This window comes from Delphinapterus leucas, chromosome 4 (assembly GCF_059928025.1).
Source record: "Delphinapterus leucas isolate spDelLeu-1000000601 "Yukka" chromosome 4, BTC_Dleu_Yukka2, whole genome shotgun sequence".
Lineage (NCBI taxonomy): Eukaryota > Metazoa > Chordata > Mammalia > Artiodactyla > Monodontidae > Delphinapterus > Delphinapterus leucas.
In genome coordinates this window covers 71,520,122-71,538,330 of record NC_143132.1, presented here as the reverse complement: position 1 = coordinate 71,538,330, position 18,209 = coordinate 71,520,122, and the positions used below count along the sequence as shown (strand labels likewise).

At 42.0% G+C, this 18,209-nt stretch overlaps 1 protein-coding gene and 1 pseudogene across 6 annotated transcripts in view; one reads left to right on the top strand and one right to left on the bottom strand.

Moving 5' to 3' along the window:
* Positions 1 to 18,209, bottom strand: part of RUBCN (rubicon autophagy regulator) — a 57,060-nt gene that overhangs the window by 6,831 nt on the left and 32,020 nt on the right. For 4 of the 6 annotated variants that reach the window (XM_022568060.3, XM_089910618.1, XM_022568092.3 and 1 more), the window contains 8 exons: positions 14,971 to 15,066; positions 14,150 to 14,265; positions 13,248 to 13,455; positions 12,067 to 12,168; positions 9,419 to 9,493; positions 2,355 to 2,415; positions 1,127 to 1,259; positions 327 to 472 (listed from right to left, as the gene is read on the bottom strand). In XM_022568060.3, coding sequence (XP_022423768.2) covers positions 327 to 472; positions 1,127 to 1,259; positions 2,355 to 2,415; positions 9,419 to 9,493; positions 12,067 to 12,168; positions 13,248 to 13,455; positions 14,150 to 14,265; positions 14,971 to 15,066 — 937 coding nt within the window. The remainder of the gene's footprint in view (positions 1 to 326; positions 473 to 1,126; positions 1,260 to 2,354; positions 2,416 to 9,418; positions 9,494 to 12,066; positions 12,169 to 13,247; positions 13,456 to 14,149; positions 14,266 to 14,970; positions 15,067 to 18,209) is intronic. The other 2 variants (XM_089910616.1, XM_022568082.3) reach the window with 2 other exon arrangements.
* Positions 4,096 to 5,782, top strand: LOC149749339 (endoplasmin-like; annotated as a pseudogene).

Sequence of the window (18,209 nt, the reverse complement as noted above, 5' to 3'; positions counted from 1 at the left end):
ACTTCCCTTGTGGTCAAGTGGGTAAGACTCTGTGCTCCCAATGCAGGGGGCCCAGGTTCGATCCCTGGTCGGGGAACTAGATCCCACATGCATGCCGCAACTAAGAGTCCGCATACTGCAACTAAGACTCGGCGCAGCCAAAATAAATAAATGAATAAATATTAAAAAAAAAAAACTCGCAGACAAGTAGGTAACTCTCTCCCTCTGCCTTTTAGAATTGTATGGGAGGTACAGCAGCAGGTAGGGACAATAGGGTGAAAAGAAGGCTCTGACAATCCAAAGAGAATGTATCTGTTTGCCAAATGGCACGGCCACTGACTACTCACGTTGGGGCTGGATGAACATTAAAAATTATCTGAGGCCGGGGTGGGGCCCACTCCAGGTTGCCTCGAACACGAATACGTAGTTTGTAGATGTCAGCATGCTGCCCGTCATCTGGTGAGATGGGCAGTGAGTCAGGGATGGGCAGAAGCTGCAGAAGAAAAGCACAGGGTGATCCACTACGGACAATCTGGGGGAATACATATGCTTGACCCTTCTGGCCATGGCAGAAGCATAATTAATGAAAGCCGTTTCAGGAACACCATAAGCAAGGGCTTCAGGGAACCTTGGCCCTCGAAATAAATGATAAGGCACCAGGCTACTAGAAGTGAGGGTCTTGGGTTCCAAGAATCAAAAGGAACAGAAATGGCATCCCAGTGTGGTAGCACCCCTTGATAATGCTGTCCCTGAATCCAGCCCGGGACCCTTGGTGTGCCAGGGTGCTTCATGCCTTATTCAACTGCAGAGCAAAGAAGAACCTGAATAGTTCACTTTTCCAGTGTCTCAAGGTGGTCACAACACAGGAGTGCTGCCCCCGGGTCTAGTGAGCAGTCATGTGGAATAAGGACACTGGAGGAGCCGTTATCTCCTATCCTGACGATGGCTAGGGGAAACCTAGGCAAGCGTGCACGCATTCCTTCATTTATCCGACATACATTTGTAATGAATGGCTTCTAAAAGTAAGGAAGGAAACATGGAGGCTCATTCTAAACTGGAGACGTGTAATAAAGGAGAACAATATCAGAAAGGCTCACAGCCTCCTGGGGCTCGACGCTGGGTGGAGAAAAAGACTTGAAGAATGTACCTTCTGAGGGGCATCGTGCTCTGGAACAAGCCACTCTAGCTCTGAGGCGGCTGGGAGCTGCATCCCCTCAAACTGCTTCAGGAGCCCCATGGCCACTGCCTCAGCAGACGTGGAGTGTAGGAAGCAGTGAGAGCTGAAACAGAGAGTCAAGGAAGACTGAGCATAGAGAAGAGACAGGAGGATGGGAGCCCTAACTTCAGGACCCAATACCATACACACTGATTTATGGACTGAGAGAACACTCACAGCACCCCCAGTCCACTCAGCTTCCTTTCTTATCATCCTCAGACATGTGAGTAGAGAGCAAAATACACAGGTCCACACATAGTTTTAAGACTTAGGCTCAAATCCCACTGCTACTTAAGAATTCTGTCAAATCCTTTCTCTAAACTTCACTTTCTTTTTTTTTTTTTAATTAATTAATTTATTTATTCATTCATTTATTTATTTATTTGTTGGCTGCGTCGGGTCTTCGTTGCTGCGTGCGGGCTTTCTCTAGTTGCAGCAAGTGGGGATTACTCTTCGTCGCGGTGCGCGGACTTCTCATTGCGGTGGCTTCTCTTGTTGTGGAGCATGGGCTCTAGGCATGCGGGCTTCAGTAGTTGTGGCTCACGAGCTCTAGAGCACAGGCTTAGTAGTTGTGGTGCACGGGCTTACTTGCTCCGCGGCATGTGGGATCTTCCCGGACCAGGGCTCGAACCCGTGTCCCCTGCATTGGCAGGCGGATTCTTAGCCACTGCGCCACCAGGGAAGCCCTAAACTTCACTTTCTTTAATTGCAAAATGGAGATGACAACACCTGTTTACAAAATAGAGTGAGTCAAACTGCTTTGTGGACTATGAAGACTATTGTCACTCCCACATGAACTACTATTTCCTCTAGTTGAGTCTACGTGGAACCTGTTCAATCTGATTTCATAATCAGAAATCACGATCACTGTTCTCTTTTGAGAACTGATCTTCTGGGAGCCTCTGGTATAATCAGAGTTAGCAGAGAAGGAATAATCCACACTGCGAGGTTTGCCTCCACCGGAGCCCAGCCTGTTTGATCCCATGATCTTCTGCTCTCTTCCCTGGACTCACCACCATCAGGCAGGCCTGTCACATTAAACTTGCCTCTTTGTGAATTCAGATGGCTTCATCCCATGGCCTTCCCATCCATATGCCAAGACCTGGGTTTGTTTCTCGACATATCCCAAAGTTTTATTTAAAAAAAAAAAAGTACTTACAAGGACTGGGAGGAAACACATGATTTGTCGTTTGAGAGTGTGCTCCTTCTGATGTCAGCATCTAAATGCAAACAAGAGTTAAGGGGAGCAGGAAATGGAAAGGGAGGAGGTAAGGGATAATAATGGAAATCAGTCCAAGCTATTGCCAGCTAAGCACTCAGGGCAGCAGCTAGGTGCTACATTCTATGCAGGATACGGAGCAGAGTCCAGGTGAAGCTTTACATACAATTTATAGTTTGGCTCTGCTCAAGTCACAACAGACTGAATTGGTGACATTATGCATAGCATTGAGAAGGTCAAAGTGGCTACAAATCCAGGTGGAAACACAAATTCACATTTAGTGCAAAGCAGTGAAGGAGAAAATGAAGCATCCTAAGGCAAACAGGGACACACTCTCTACCAAGCAGCAACAAATTACTCCAATTTCTCTCATTCTCTAAATCTCAAGTGCTCTTAAATGACAAACTCTCAGAGTCAAGAACTCTATCTAGCTTTTTTTTAATACCAGAATCAGTACCTAACACAGAATTTAGGTCATAGAGGTTACTCATTAAATGTATGTGGAACTGAAACTTTGCTTCTAACATCTGACCACTATTGCTATTAACCACTGAATGTGAGAAGTCTTCCATGTCCTTAACAAAGTTTCACGGAAAGACTCCCTTCCTGTCCGGTGGCACAGAGGAAAAAAAGAACTTCTCTATGGTTTGGCAACTCCCCGGAGATGCCTGGTAAACAACAAATTTTCATGGAGCTATTCAACATGATCTTTACTAAAGAACTCTCAAACATAATTTTAGGAAACTATGGCAGACTTTCCAAAGTCTATTTCCAAGAAAGAATTTTGAAAAGAATTTCTAATAATGATATGCCTAAATCTCTAGAGACCTCATCTACCCAAATACTTTTAATGGGGAGAATGTGAAACATAACAGTCATGTTCAAGAAAAGCAGATACTGCCTATTCAAGTCATGAAAACAAGATTGTTCTGATAAGTCTCATCCCTCACTTCCTTTGATGCCTAGTGAAAGACCTTTTCCTAATTAAACCTACACAATGATCAATCTACTGCATTTAAGCCCCTCAATAGAGCGCTAAGCTTACATGACATCATTCTGCAGTTGGCCATGAGTAGCTCAATTGTTCTTCATGTTTCCTCTGTATACGTATACGTTTGTATGTACCACTAGATTATAATATCTCGGTGTGAGGAAATGAGATCGTGTCTAATTCTTCTGTTTGGCCCTGAAATACTTAACACAGTGCTCCGTATAACAGCATATTCTCAAATAATATTCCTGAAAAATCAATGTCTTCAAAGCTATAAACACAAATAAGAGAAAAGAATTGAAATCTCTGTTTTCATATGCTCTCTAAGCATAGAAAAACTTAAGATAGCAACAAAATCTTTGACTAGCAAATAACAAATCCTATTTCATTTAACAAAGTTCATGTATATCATATACTCTGTCTGAATTTGCGCCACTCAAATCCAGTTCCCAATATACTGGCTAGCTCTGTATTCCATTCTAAATAGTGCTAGAAGAGAAGAAAAAACTCTAGGCAATAGTAGACCTTCATAGGCCATTGGGTTTGCAACGTTGATCTGAGTAACACTAAACTGCCTTGAATCATACGTAAGTCTTGCCTTGTCCTTAAAATCCTCAAAGAGCTTTGTACATAATAGGTTTCCAAAAAATATTTCCTAAATAAAAAATTGTCTAAAAGCAAAAGGCAAATTTCAGCCTGTTTACGAGTGATAGAAAAGGAAAAACCAGACAAAAATCTTAGACAGATATCTTGAATAAAGAGCTAACCAACATGGTTACTTGAGGGCCAGGCTACAAAAGAAAACATGGCACGCCAGAGAGGAGAGGCGGTTGACAATTCATGGTTCCTGAAAACCACTGTCTTCATAAAAACTATTCAGCAGTTCTTCAGCCTCACAGAGAGGAAGTCTTCTTTTCTTTGAGAGAAAAAATAACACTCTCTCCTCTTTGGAAAATAAAGTCAAGTCACACTTTATCATGTTTCTTCTTTTTTACCAGAGGTGCAGTGATGTCCTAGCTAATCATGAATACTTCCAAGAGTGCAGAAGACTACACGGGTTTGGAAGCGAGGATCTTACCCCAAGAGCGGAGAGGGAGAGGCAGCGCCTGATATCCAAAGGGCCATGACACCTGTCACTGGTCAGTACCATGAAGGCCTCACGGGTTCTAGGCCTCTGCGTTGTGCCCTGCTCACTCCCTAGTCAGTACAAGCAGCTCATTAGGTTAATGTGGCTGGAACACTAGTTGAGGATCTGGACAAAAGTAGACCAGGGTCTAGGATAATTAAGGAGTAAAGAGGCAGAAGAAAGCTACTCAACTGAATGGATTAAACATACCCCAAATGAGAGCACTTGAGAAAGAAGTCTGAGAAGCACTCCTTCCGAATGGAAGTTAACATAATTGTGAAACTTTTTATCAATTCTTTAACTAGAACTGATTTCAAATGTGTCTGATGCTTTAGATAGGATAAAGCTATTACTACTGACTGGAAAAAGTTCAAAAATATAAAGACAAACAACAACAAAAATAATGACAGGTTATAAGAAGAATTTTTGCATGTCCAGATACCAGTATTGGGACGATCAAGGAAGAACTGGTTAAAACCTTGGTACCCTAGCAAAATCTGCACATTTTTAAACAAAATAAGTGAGGCACAAGAATAGAGTCAACTTCAGAATTTACTGGCCAATCTGATGTTGGTTTGCATCCTGTTTTCCTTTTAGCACCTAAGGGGATACCCAACACATCCAGAAATCCAACTCTAATGAATGTTCTGTAACTGCTGACTCAAGAGGAAACACTTTAAAATGGAGAACCACAATTACTCTTGCCTCAGAAGGAGAAAACAATTTATTAAAAGAGGGAAGGTGGGGAGGAGCAACAGATTACTTTGAATTGGATATAATTTTAAAACTTGCCCAGAATATAGTTCATGAACTTTCCTCTTTATATATTGTGCCAGTTTTCAATTTATTGCCTTTCAGCTCCCAACCTGCCCTTCTTTTTGTCTGCTCTGTGATAATGGAGCTGGACTTGAAAACACTGATCTTTTGCCAGCTGGCACAATGTTCAGCTTCGGCAGTAGAGGGCGCTGGAGGGACACTGGAGGAGGAAGGGGTTTCTCTGGCTGCTGGTGCGCTCCCGTAAGAGGACTCCTGTGGTGCAAGTGACTTTCCCCAGGGTAAGCATGGCTTCAGGAGGCTTTGCAGCAGGGTGCCACTGATGGTACTTTTCATAAGCGGCTTCGCTTGGACCTCTGGGAAAGCTTCCGAGCCGGTGGTGCAGGCCTGGCCCCTCCCATGAACCACTTCCCCCAGCACCCCTTGAGTTCTGAGGCACAGCACCCCCTGGGGGCAGCCTCCTCCTGTACCCCAGAGAATGGTTTCCTGAAGAGGGCTGTTGGCATGGCTCCCCTCATGGACAACATGCCAGGACATTCTCTCAGGGCAGTTCTGCACCTTCAGAAAACTCCACCATCCAGCGAGCAAGGAGGTCTGGATCGCAGCCTCGGGGTATGGCCCTCTTCTACCTTTGTTCCTCCCCTGGGGGCTCTATCTCAGCCCTAGGGATGGTGACTGCTGCCTCTATCTGCTATTCCTGTATTCCTTAGAGTTCTCTTTACTCCTTATGAGCCAGTCTCCCATTACTTCAATCCCCCATCAGAGTTAATAATTCTTTATATTAAATTTTCCCTATTCAAGTTATCATGTGGTTTCTGTCTCCTGACTGGACCCTGACTAGGTACATATATGCAGAGATTGAAATTCTAAAAGAAGGAGGATAAAGAAGAATTGATGAAGTTGTAGTGGAAAAGGATGAAGGGAGGAAAAAAACAACAACAAAATCCTAAAACCAAAGACGCTGAAAAGACTGTCTGGAATTGGGACCCCATGAATGATATCATATCAATTTGGCAGACACCATCAGAAGATGCAGATGAAGTGAAAGAAGCCAGACACAAAAGATCACATACTGTTTGACTGCATTTACATGAAATGTCCAGAAAAGACAAATCTACAGAGGTATAAAGATTAGTGGTGGACTGGGACTTGGGGTGGGAATGTAAATTAACTATAAATGGGCGTGAGGGATCTTACTGGGGTGATGAAGATGTCCTGAAACTAGATTACGGTGACGGTTGACAACTTGGTAAATTTACTCAAATTTAGTGAGTTGTACACTTAAAGTGGGTAGATTTTGAAGTGTAATTATTCCTCAGTAAAATAGTTTTTTAAAAAGGGAATAGATGTTAACGAATACAAAGCTTTCTATGAATAAGCTATGATCACAAGTTTACATCCACTTTACTGTGAGGAGGAAGTAACTTTCAAAACTATTTCCTTCATAAACACTTCTGCTCCATAAGGTCTACTTGCTGAATTAGGATCTAAGAAAAATGATTACATTAAGCAAAGTATTACAATTATGCAGAGTATTTATCATAGATGATGTCTGTACTACAATGCTTAAGTAATTTTTCCACGGGTGTTATGGATTCTGATAATCTTCCTCTGATAGAATCCCAAGAGATTCTTCAGTAGCATATATTACTTAAGGTGATCAAAAAGAAAAGCATCTGTAAGCCTCTGGACGTGATCAAGAAGACTGCTAATGAGAAGTATACCGACACTTGTTAGAAGGAATTTGGTCCCCAGTAATAAACTTGATTAAAGACCAGAAACAAATGAAAAAGAACAGAAAGCAATAAAGAAACCTACAGTAGAGAAAGATGAATTGTAAATTATGCTTTCAGAGAAAAACAAATACCGTATGCTAACACATATATATGGAATCTTAAAAAAAAAAAAAAAAAGACACAGACCTACTAGAGAATGGACTTGAGGACACGGGGAGGCGGAAGGGTAAGCTGGGACAAAGTGAGAGAGTGGCATGGACATATATACACTACCAAATGTAAAATAGATAGCTAGTGGGAAGCAGCCAGTGCTTTGTGACCACCTAGAGGGGTGGGACAGGGAGGGTGGGAGGGAGGGAGACGCAAGAAGGAAGAGATATGGGGATATATGTATATGTATAACTGATTCACTTTGTTATAAAGCTGAAATTAACACACCATTGGAAAGCAATTATACTCAAATAAAGATGTTAAAAAAATTATGCTTTCATAATCGGGAATCTGTGTGTAGAAAGTCAAACAAGTCACTACTTTGGAGAGAGGGTTGTTCTGATTGCTTTCCCTCCAAGCCCTCAAAATGTGTTGGGATTGTGGATCATGAGAAAAAACAGTATTTTAGTTGAAAAATATTTCAAATTCTTGGTGTATAAAAAATGCTTTAAAGCTCCCAAAATGGGTGAAGAAAGGATGCTAGGAAGACCAAATAAAAGTATGCCTTATGCAGGGATATTAGCTCGGTGCTTTGTGACAGCCTGGAGGGGTGGGATAGGGAGAGTGGGAGGGAGGGAGACGCAAGAGGGAAGACATATGGGAACATATGTATATGTATAACTGATTCACTTTGTTATAAAGCAGAAACTAACACACCATTGTAAAGCAATTATACCCCAATAAAGATGTTTAAAAAAAAAAAAAAGTATGCCTTATGGTTAAAGCAGACTGACGACTATGCTCTAACCAAGAAGTACCTGACAGTCAGTAAATGCACATGCAAACGATTCTGGTTGTAAACACATCAGAAACCAGTTTAAAAGTGACTTAGGGGAATTCCCTAGCAGTCCAGTGGTTAGGACTCAGCGCTTTCACTGCCTGGGTTTGATCCCCGGTCAGGGAACTAAGGTCCCTCAAGCCATGTGGCATGGCCAAAAAAAACCCAAAAAAAAACCAAACTAAAAAAAAATGACTTATGATTGTTACTTCTCAAGCAAGAGAAGACTGTTAGAATAAATTACAACAGTTCAGGATTAAAAGGTACCTAATTACTTTTATTTCTCTAAATCTTAATTTAATCTTACACATGTAATTATTTCAAACTCTCGTGGCTGAAAATATTAACCGTTAAAATTAACTGTTAATTAAAATTTTTAATTAATAAAATAATTAACTATTAATCAAATTAATAAATGCCCTGAATTTTGTTGTTTGTGTGTTTTAAAGCCACTGTGAACAGAAAACTACTACTTTTAGTCAACTCCACCTACAGAAAGTCTACTTGTTTGGATCACAAAGCAGTTACTAAGACCAAACATTTGCAGCAATAAATCCTAATTGTATACAAAGTACCTAGAAGAGATAGCTTTCTGAAAGTTGGCTCTGCAAATTCAAAACTCTAAAGAGACTCTAAGCTTCATACCATTCTATCGGACTTTTGCTGTCTGAATGTGTGGCAGTATTTAGCTATAGGTTTGAAGTGTAATTTCTTCACCTGACCACTCCTTTCTTAAACTGTCCACTATCTCCATCAGCCACAATGACCACTTAATCTAAAAGTATCACTGTAGAGAAGGATTAACAAGGATTATCTCAGTGAGGATTGCTGGGGTATCATGAGGAAGAAGAAAATGAGTATCTGAAAAAATGGTACAAATGAACTTACTTAAAAAAAAAAAATAGAGCCACAGATCTAGAAAACAAACCTACGGTTTACCAGGGGGAAAAGGCGAGGAGGGATAAATTGGGAGATTGGGATTGACATATACACAGTACTATATATAAACAGATAACTAATAAGGACCTACTGTATAGCACAGGGAACTCTACTCAGTACTCTGTAATGACCTGTATGGGAAAAGAATCTAAAAAAGAGTGGATATGTGTATATGTATAGCTGATTCACTTTGCTGTACAGCGGAAACTAACACTTTAAATCAACTATACTCCAATAAAAAATTTTTAATTAAAAAATAAAAAAGAATAAAAGAAAGAAAATTAGTATCTAATTTGTTCCCAGTTAGCTTAAGTCCAGTTTTCCCCAGATAGTTCTCCAGACGCTATAGTCCTCATAACCCTGACAGGTATCACAGGTATGTACAAAAGCTGGTGCAAACATTCACACACATGCATGTATGAGCACACCCACGCTTCCAACACAGGCTACCTGAAAACAGCGAGGCCACTGATACTGAGAGTCCATTCTTTGGCATGTGAGTCAGGTTAGATCCTTCACTACCATCTGTATAATAATGATTATAAAAGGGTGCCCTTTAGTATTCAGACAGGAAGTAAACTGATGAGAATGACAGTTCTATACCACATGTTCCTGGAATCAGGACTTGACTTTTGCTCCAAAAGATGGCACTGCTTTTAGAAACCTACATCCATAGTTAGGTTCTCACGTTGGCTTGGGAGACAGTTACTGCTGCCTCCCCAAACCAGCCTAGCCTTAAAGACCTCATAAGGCAGTGGTTATCAACCAGGGAGGGTATTGTACCCACTGCAGATGTTTGCCAATGTCTGAAGACATTTCTGGTTGTCACAACTGGGGAGAAGGGCGGTATGCTACTGGCATCTAGTGGGTAGAGAAGCCAGGAATGATGCTTAACACTGTACAATACACAAGACAGTCTATCACAGCAGAGAAATATCTGGCCTAGAGGTTGACAAGCCATGCCTAAGGTCTTTTCCTTTAAGGATTTCTGTCTGAACTGACTAGAGAGTTAGTTGATTAAACACCTCCTCTGGGGCCACAAATGCTGCAACAGTTTCCAGTAGGAGTGCACCTCATGCCACCCCCAGGCAGGCTATTTCAAATTTGGCTCCTTTCAGTCTGAACAACTCCCCCTGGCTCCTTGCTTTGCTGCATGGAACAGACTTTATAGTCAAGTGGACTGTTCCACACTCAGTGAAGTAGCATGTTTTGGATTTACCTTATTATTTCCCACATGGAATTCCAACTGCTGATCCTGAGAGAAAGGGCAGAGCCCTCCTATTTTCTTCTAATTTGGAGATCAAGTCAATCACAGACTGTGGTATAATAAAAAATATATATATATATTTGGTCTCTGTCCAGTTTCCGGCACAGAGCTCCTATAACCTTTGGAATTTCCTGAGTGATAAGAATGTCTGTTATTCATAATGAGCCCCTTTCCATTATATCCAAGCTTAAGTTAATGAAATGACTCATGGGGACACCCAGATAGCTTCAGGATGGGGTTGGCTGCCAGAAGAAAAAGCTATGTAGAAGATCAGACCTTTTAGCCCCACCTCAGGAACTCAGTTGCCACTGGCCAATGATTTAATCACTCATGCTTACTGAATGAACCTTGATAAAGATGAGGTTTGGAAGGGCTTCCTGGTTGGTGAACATATCGAGGTACTGGGAGAGTGGCACACCCTGACTCCATGGAGACGGAGGTTCCTGTGCTCAGTATACTTTGGGACCTTGCCCTATGTACCTCCTCTTCATGTGACTACTCACTTGTATCCTTTATAATAAACTGTAATCGTAAGTATAGTGCTTCCCTGAGTTCTGTGAGTCACTCTAGTGAATTATGAAACGTGAGTAGGGAGTTGTGGGAACCCCTGGGTTGGTAGTTGGCCAGGGAGAAGTACAGACAGCCTGGGAACCCCACTGGCAGCTGGCATCTGAAGAGGGAGCCATCTCGTGGGACTGAATCCTAAATCTGTAGGGTCTGTGCTAACTCCAGGAATTAGTGTCAGAATTGAAATGTAGGACACTCATTTGGTGTCAGAGAACTGGAGAACTGTTGGAAAACCACATACAAAGGAAAAAATGGAGTTTTAAGTGACTATCATTGTTATAAATAGAAATCAGATGCATTAAGGAGAACACAGAAGGAAGACTTCCTGGAGACCTGGAAAAATATGTGTAAATATTGTATTTCTGAATGGGGAAGAAACTCAGCTACCGCACCTGGAGCTGAATGGGTTCTCGAGATTGGCGTAAACAGGATATCAGAGCCTCATGCAGTAAAAGATCTATTTACCATCATGTTACAATGGAAAACTAGACACAAGTCATCTCTATAAGAAAATTAGTCTTGGTTCCAGCCATGGGGGAAGAACTTACATCCCTGAACTGTCTGTTTGGTTTTCCATCTGTTCATTTGTTGATTGCACTGACAGGAAGTTGAAGAAATTTATGATTTTCAGGAATGGATTAACCCATTAATCATGGGTTAACCTGATTTAACACAACTGCCTTTCCAGATAAGAGCCCCTCCCCTTCTCTAAGAAGAAGCTCACAACAAGAGTCTGTGATTCTGCTATGCAAATTAGCGCTGGTTAGGACAGAAAATAAAGCTCCACTTTGTAAACTTGATTTTTTTTTTCCCCTTTTTGCTTTTTCCCTCCCAGTGACTCTTTCTGTCACTTTCTCTTTGGATTATAATAAAGCTCCTTTTAAACACTTTGAAACAATTTCAGTTGTGTTATAGGACACAAGAGAATAGAATTCTAATTTCATGTAGATGTGGGCTAGCTCTGGACTGCTAGTAGGAGGAATTAGAGTGAGGATCTGAGAGAAAGGTGCAACTGAGGAAGAAGCATCATGGTGACATCAATAGCCATCCCACTCCAATGGAATACTTCCTTTTAGTGTTCTTTTCTGCTTAAATTTTAAATAGGCCTTGTTTTTAACAAGAGAAGTTACCTCTTACAACAGCCGACAACATACCATAATGAAGCATAATGAAGACCCCCTGCTTAGGGAAAGCTTCTCAGCCTATGATTCCAAATTAAAAGAAACAGTTAATGAAAGTTCCCTTGAAAAGTGTTCATTCATACCTTGGATTTCAAATTCATCAACCTCATCAGCAGAGCCAGAGTCAGAGAACTGTGCTGAATCACGTGAACTGAACTGGGAGCTGCTGGAAGTGACCCGAAAGCCTGTTACATTAAAAAAAAAAAAAAAAAAGTAATAAATAGGACAGAAGAGGTCTCCTACTCTTTCTAGGGTCACAACAAAAGGGACCTGGTATGACTTGAACATAGAAGTAAATAGAACCTTGGCTGGGAGTTATGCTGGGGAAATGGAAACTAGCTCTTCTTGCTAGTTTCCCCTTCTTGATTGATCCCCTAAAAAGTTTCATGTGAGCAGAAAGTACCACTCTCTGGAAAGTGAATCTGGAACCAGTGGCCTTAGTTCTCCTCATATCAGAAACCTATTTTTTGGAAGATATTTCTGATATATATATATTTTTTCTTTTTTTTGGAAAATGGTAAATGCTAATTTTAATAACAAAAGTTGTACTAAATGTACATGAAAGTTAAATTAACACAGTATAGAAGAGAATAGCTTAAATAAACTGGAATTCACATATTACAATAGCAAAGTTATGACCAAATGAACTGAAGACATGAACAGTTCTCAAAATTCTCTTTTCGGCCTACTTCCAAAAGAAATAGTCAGGCTTTTTTCCTGTGCATAGTTTTGAGCTTTGTCTATACCATATATAGTAGAAAAATAAATTCTTTAGCAACCTAGAAAGTTTATAAAACTCTTAAAGTTTAATTTTCTTTGCCAGACATGCCGATTTTAAACTGACAGCTGTAAATTAAAGCTATATAGACAATAGGTATAATATAGAACAAGTTAAGAATACTACATTTACCAGATTTTTCTTTTTAAAAATTACTGTACTTTCTTAATTCCTGTGTGCTTTGCAATAGGAATAATAGGGACTTTGTTTTCTTAGAAAAGATAATAACATGTAAGAGTATAACACAAATAAGATAATTTATAATATACATGTAGAGGTAGGAAATGGATGAGCTCTAGGACTCTGGTCTGGTAGAAAAAAAGAAAATTAGAACAACATAGAAAATCCTTCTGACAGCAGAGGAATCCTTGGCTTGTGTGTAACATCTCACATGAACATACGAAGACAAAAAAGAAAGCCCACGAGGTACTAAGTCTTATCCCGAAGCCTGAAGAAGCAGGAACAGGCGTTCACAGCCTCACTCACTTCCATACTCAGTCTCCTGGTACACAGGGAGCAGATTCTTGGTGCGGATCTGCTGGCGACGAAGGCGGATCTTCTGCTTCAGTTCCTGGATCTCCCTGTCACTGTCCTCCTCCCCTTCCTCCTCTTCTAGGCACTGGCTCATCATGTTGCACTTCATCAGCTCAATGGCAGCAATCAAGGATTCTGAGATGCTGAAGTGGGCATTTTCCTGGGGAAGAAGAGCGCCAAAAAGGGGCCACCTCACTGATTATACTCTTGGAAAGTAGCTTCCAGAACGCGCATTGCTTTCACTCAAAACACCCAGGGGAAATGCACACTGCTCCTATAATGAAAGCTGATGGCCAGAAAACCTGTTGTACATTCTCTTTGCTCTCGTATCTGGCCATGCCTGGCCTTCCTGTCCCACTTTCCACATAAAAATATGACAGAGAAGAGGTCAGGTCTTTCCTAAAACCATACACTTATATACAAAGTATTAAGGTAAATGTGATGTCTCAAGATAAAGTGCTTTGTAAGCTATAAAATGCTACAGGGACATCATTTATCACATAGCTGAGCCTTAGAACAAAATACAGAAGTTGATTCTGAAGACAGTCTTTACCTAAGGTTCCAGGGTCAAGGAAACAGTAATCACGTGACTAAAATTCAATGTTTCTCTGTCCAGGGTAGCTTCTAAGACAAAATCAGTAATATCTCTGGACTCAGTGAGGCGCATAGGCTCCCAGAAGAGCTTTCCAGAGACAGAACTTGTTGAGCTTATCTTTACTGTGACTTACCTGTACTGTAGTCTACACCCATGTTATTGCTGTGTACCCAAAACCTCTTTAGGACAAATGGCACTGGAGCCCTCAGACCAGATCTCCCAACTCATGGTCTTTTCAGTGGCTCCTTAGAGTCCTCACCTTTTCCAGGTCTGCACAGCTGCCAAAGTCTTGCTCAGACAGGTAGCTGATGAGGGACTGTCCCTCTGATGGTCTTCGGAACATGCCTTCTCCTGAGCACAGGTACTGACTGCCCTCTGTGGGAAAATGGAATGTGGATGTGAAAAGCCCTGCTTTGAAAAGCAAATCTTCTTTACAGACAAGCTTCCTTAAGAAGTCTGATGATTTTAACACTAAAGATGCTCCCAAGCCTTCCCGGATAACAGGTTGGAAAGATGTCTACCTTCTACAGGAATTTCTCTGAATCTCGGAATCCCAGAGCACTAAGCCCCTGGGTTAGAGAATGGTGGAATAAATGGAGAGAGCCTGGAGACAACCCTTTGACCACCTAAATTTAAAGATGACATACTCGTCCTCCTACCCACAAACAAAGAAACCAAAAAACCTGTGCTGTGAGTCAGACAAGGAAAGAAATGGCTCTCCCTGTGGATGATTTCCATGTGGAGCCTATCTTCGGTAATTAAGCCTAGGCACTCAAAGGCCTCTTTTCAAGGTCTCTCTCACCCACTCAGAGAGCCATTCCAGCTGGCTCACCAGACATTCACGGTGATAACACCCACAGCACGAGACAGTGGGACCCCTAAGGCAGAGAGGAGCAAGAGAAATGGCAGGGTAGTGTGATTTCTGGCACAGAGGTTGAAAATAATGAAAGGGAGGGTGAGACTGTATGGTGTGTACCCTCCACAGAGCTAAGATGAGCTACACAGCTCAGAGTGTGGCAGGCATGGGGGGACCAGAGCAAAGACACGATTGCAGCACTGGCCTTCCTAGTACTCACTTACCATACTCCATGTACAGAGAGCTGGGTGTGCTGACTTCACTGCTTTGACCAGAGTAGGACAAGGGGCCTCTCAACTTCGACTTATCACTGCAGGATTCTAGTGTCAGTGGCCACCAGGGAGTAAAAACACACATGCGAGGTGAGCGACACATACATTCCCAACTTTGGAGTTTCAATATTTAACTGCTCCCATTCCCAATGCCCTCCCAAACAGGAGAGAGGTGGCACACCAACAGGGAACAGTCCAAGAATGCAGGAACACATGGAGGAAGGGAGGTGGGAAGTCGGAATATTCTAAGGGGAAAAGAGAAAACATGACCTGGAATGCGGCAACACAGAGGCGAAAAAGAATCAAATCAAAGTGGATTCATGAATTTAGTTCTCTCTTCTTCCATCTTCTTACCAAATGTTCGAGGAATATCAGCCAATTTCTACCCTCTTGACAAACCAATTTAGAAAACAGTCCTCACATGGAGATAAGCACACTGAAACTTTTCTGATACCTTGACACTAGACTTTAAAACAATATCAGAAGGGTTAAACTCACTAAAGAAACACTAGGATATGGCCCTTCTTGCACCTGAAATGTAAATTTGTCATACCTACAAATTTAACCCACTTCTGAACTGGCAGAACAAAATAACACCCAGCAATGTCCTTAAAAGAAGCATCAAGACAATGTTAGAGAAGCCAAGGATGATGGCCTTGTAACCAAAGGGCTCAGCCACAGGGCTGTAGACCCAGCCTTCCTGGAGAAGGAAGGGAGAGGTTTCATGAGAAGCCTGGCAAAGTAGGAAGTGTCTGGGTAGCAGTTTTCAAGGAACATTGAGAGTTGAGAGTGGAGGAATAGCAGCAGGCATGGTTCACAGGAAATGGAAACTGATATTCTCCAAAGGGAAACACAAAATTCCCAGTGCCACAGAAAGAAGAGCAGGCAGCAAAGCAGGTGGGTGCCTGAGAAATGAACAGGATGCGCTGGGAGAACTAATGATTGAGCAGCATCCAACCCATTTCCTTGACAGATGGTGCCAATTTGTCAGCTGCTCCTCTCACAAAAAATGCTACTACGTGGTAAGTGATAACTCTGTGTTCCCTTGGTGGTCCTGGCAGTGGGCTCTGCTCCTCACAACAAACCAGCAGTCACCATGATGCCTTGGTAAGAAACCATGATTTGGAGGCAACTTTGAGGTCCCCAGTCAAACTCAGTGCACAACACAAACTCCAGCACCAGAACCTTATTCCTTTACAGCATGTAAAGGCCATCCAGCCTTTGCTCACTGAGCTCACTACCTCCTGATGCTGCCCATTCAACTGATCAGCTCTAATTCTTAGAATTTCCTCATACTGACTTGAAATCTGTCACCTTACAATTTCTTATCTCCTTAAGAACAACAAGACTCTTCTAAACAAAGGTCTCGCAGACTTGTTCCTCTTTAACCTCTTTGCCAAGCTAACACAGCCAGTGGCTTCACCCATTACCAGGAGGCCATAATTTTCAGTTCTCCCTTACCACTCAGTCTTGCAGACACATTCTAGCATCAATATCTCCATGCATGATGTACCCAGAATGTAACACAATATGCAGTTTGAACAACACTGTGAAAACCAAAGAAATAGACTTAAGTCAATAGAAAAACCTTGTGCAATGGCTGGAATGAGGGGGTGGGGGAGAAATTTACAGGGGAAGGAAGACAGGTGAAAGAAAAAGGAAACAGGGGACTCCAGGAGAGGCAAAAACATGCACTCACATCCAAGACCACAGAAAGAGGAGAAAACACATTCTGGTGTTAAATCATGGAAAATAAAGTAATTTGTAGTAAGTACTCAGTTATAAGAAAAATTCTGCCACTGATTCATCATGATGTCTTAGACAAACAGCAGACCTCAGATTCACCTTTGGGCAATACAGGCTTGACAAGTCTTGATTCTATCTCCTGGATGCTGTTGAGAGACTGAATGAGGCATTTGGAAGTCGTGGGCAAAAAACGTATCATGCAAAACAACGGTATTATTTTACCAACAGGTCTAACCATAACTACAGGACCAGGCCAGCCAGACTTGATTTGACACCAGAATGGAAAAGGAAGTTCGAAACTAAGCAAGATGGTCACAGAGGAACACGAGGAGGTGGGGGCGGGGGCTGGACAGACAGGACTGGCTCCCAAACCTGCAATGGGATCTTCAACTATAATGGTGATACTCCTGGGGCCTCCTGTATGTAGACAGACAGGTGCAGAGGAAAGTCCAGAACACGAGAATAGACAGAGTGAGAAAAAGAGTGTCTTCTTATCTAGCAAAGGTTGGGGCTTAACTCCTGAGAGGGAACCCTAGCGCAGAGGGAAAGATGACTCGTACGAGAAGCTGCACATGACCCACACTCCCTCAGATCCTTCTGCTTAGGTTTTCTCTGGCTCCCTTTTCCAATGCAGGTTACTGCAGTTTCTGGAATCCGCATGGATGCAAGAATGGGGGCAGGGGAGTTTTACATGCTCAAACACCAGTAGCCTGGAGTATAGCAGACTGCTCCAGGAGATGTGAAGTAAGGGTCTAACCCAAGTACTCTTCACATCTACGAAGGCTCATGGGAAGACAGGCTTTGATTGGAGACTTTTGTTCTAACGAGTTCCAATGAGCCAAACCACATTCTTGAGGGGAAAACAGAGACAAAAGTTTGCAATTCAGAAGTTTCAGATGAAGGCCTTTGCTCTCACCTTTTAGAAATTATAAAGAGAAATCAATAGCAGCTCTAGTTGTAAAAGGAAATCTTCCTTTTTTGCTCTTAATTTTTTATACTTTACTTTTATATTTTATTTCTGAGGCTTTTCCACCCAGAACTGGCCTTGAGCACAAATCGGCCTTCTACTTGCTTTTATGGAGATGCTCTTACGAATGAAACCCAATCAAAGCCTGCCAGACACCAACAACCTAGGAAAGATGATAGTAGGGAAATGGCAAAAGCAATGACACCACCTTGGCCATGCCTAAGGTGCTCTCTGCTAGCAGCTGGTGTCTGTGTGAAGGATGTCCTAGTAGCCAAGGCCTCCTTACCCAACTGCCTTTCAACCTGAACTAGTGATGGAGCAGTCAACCCCACTTACTTGTTTACTAGGTCCCATCACCCCATACTCACTACATCTCTAGTCTTAATAAGGAAACCCTAACATCAGTTTGCCTCTCTCTTATTGTTATTATATCCTGACCAAACTTCTCAGGAATCACAGGAAGGGACGGAATTTAACG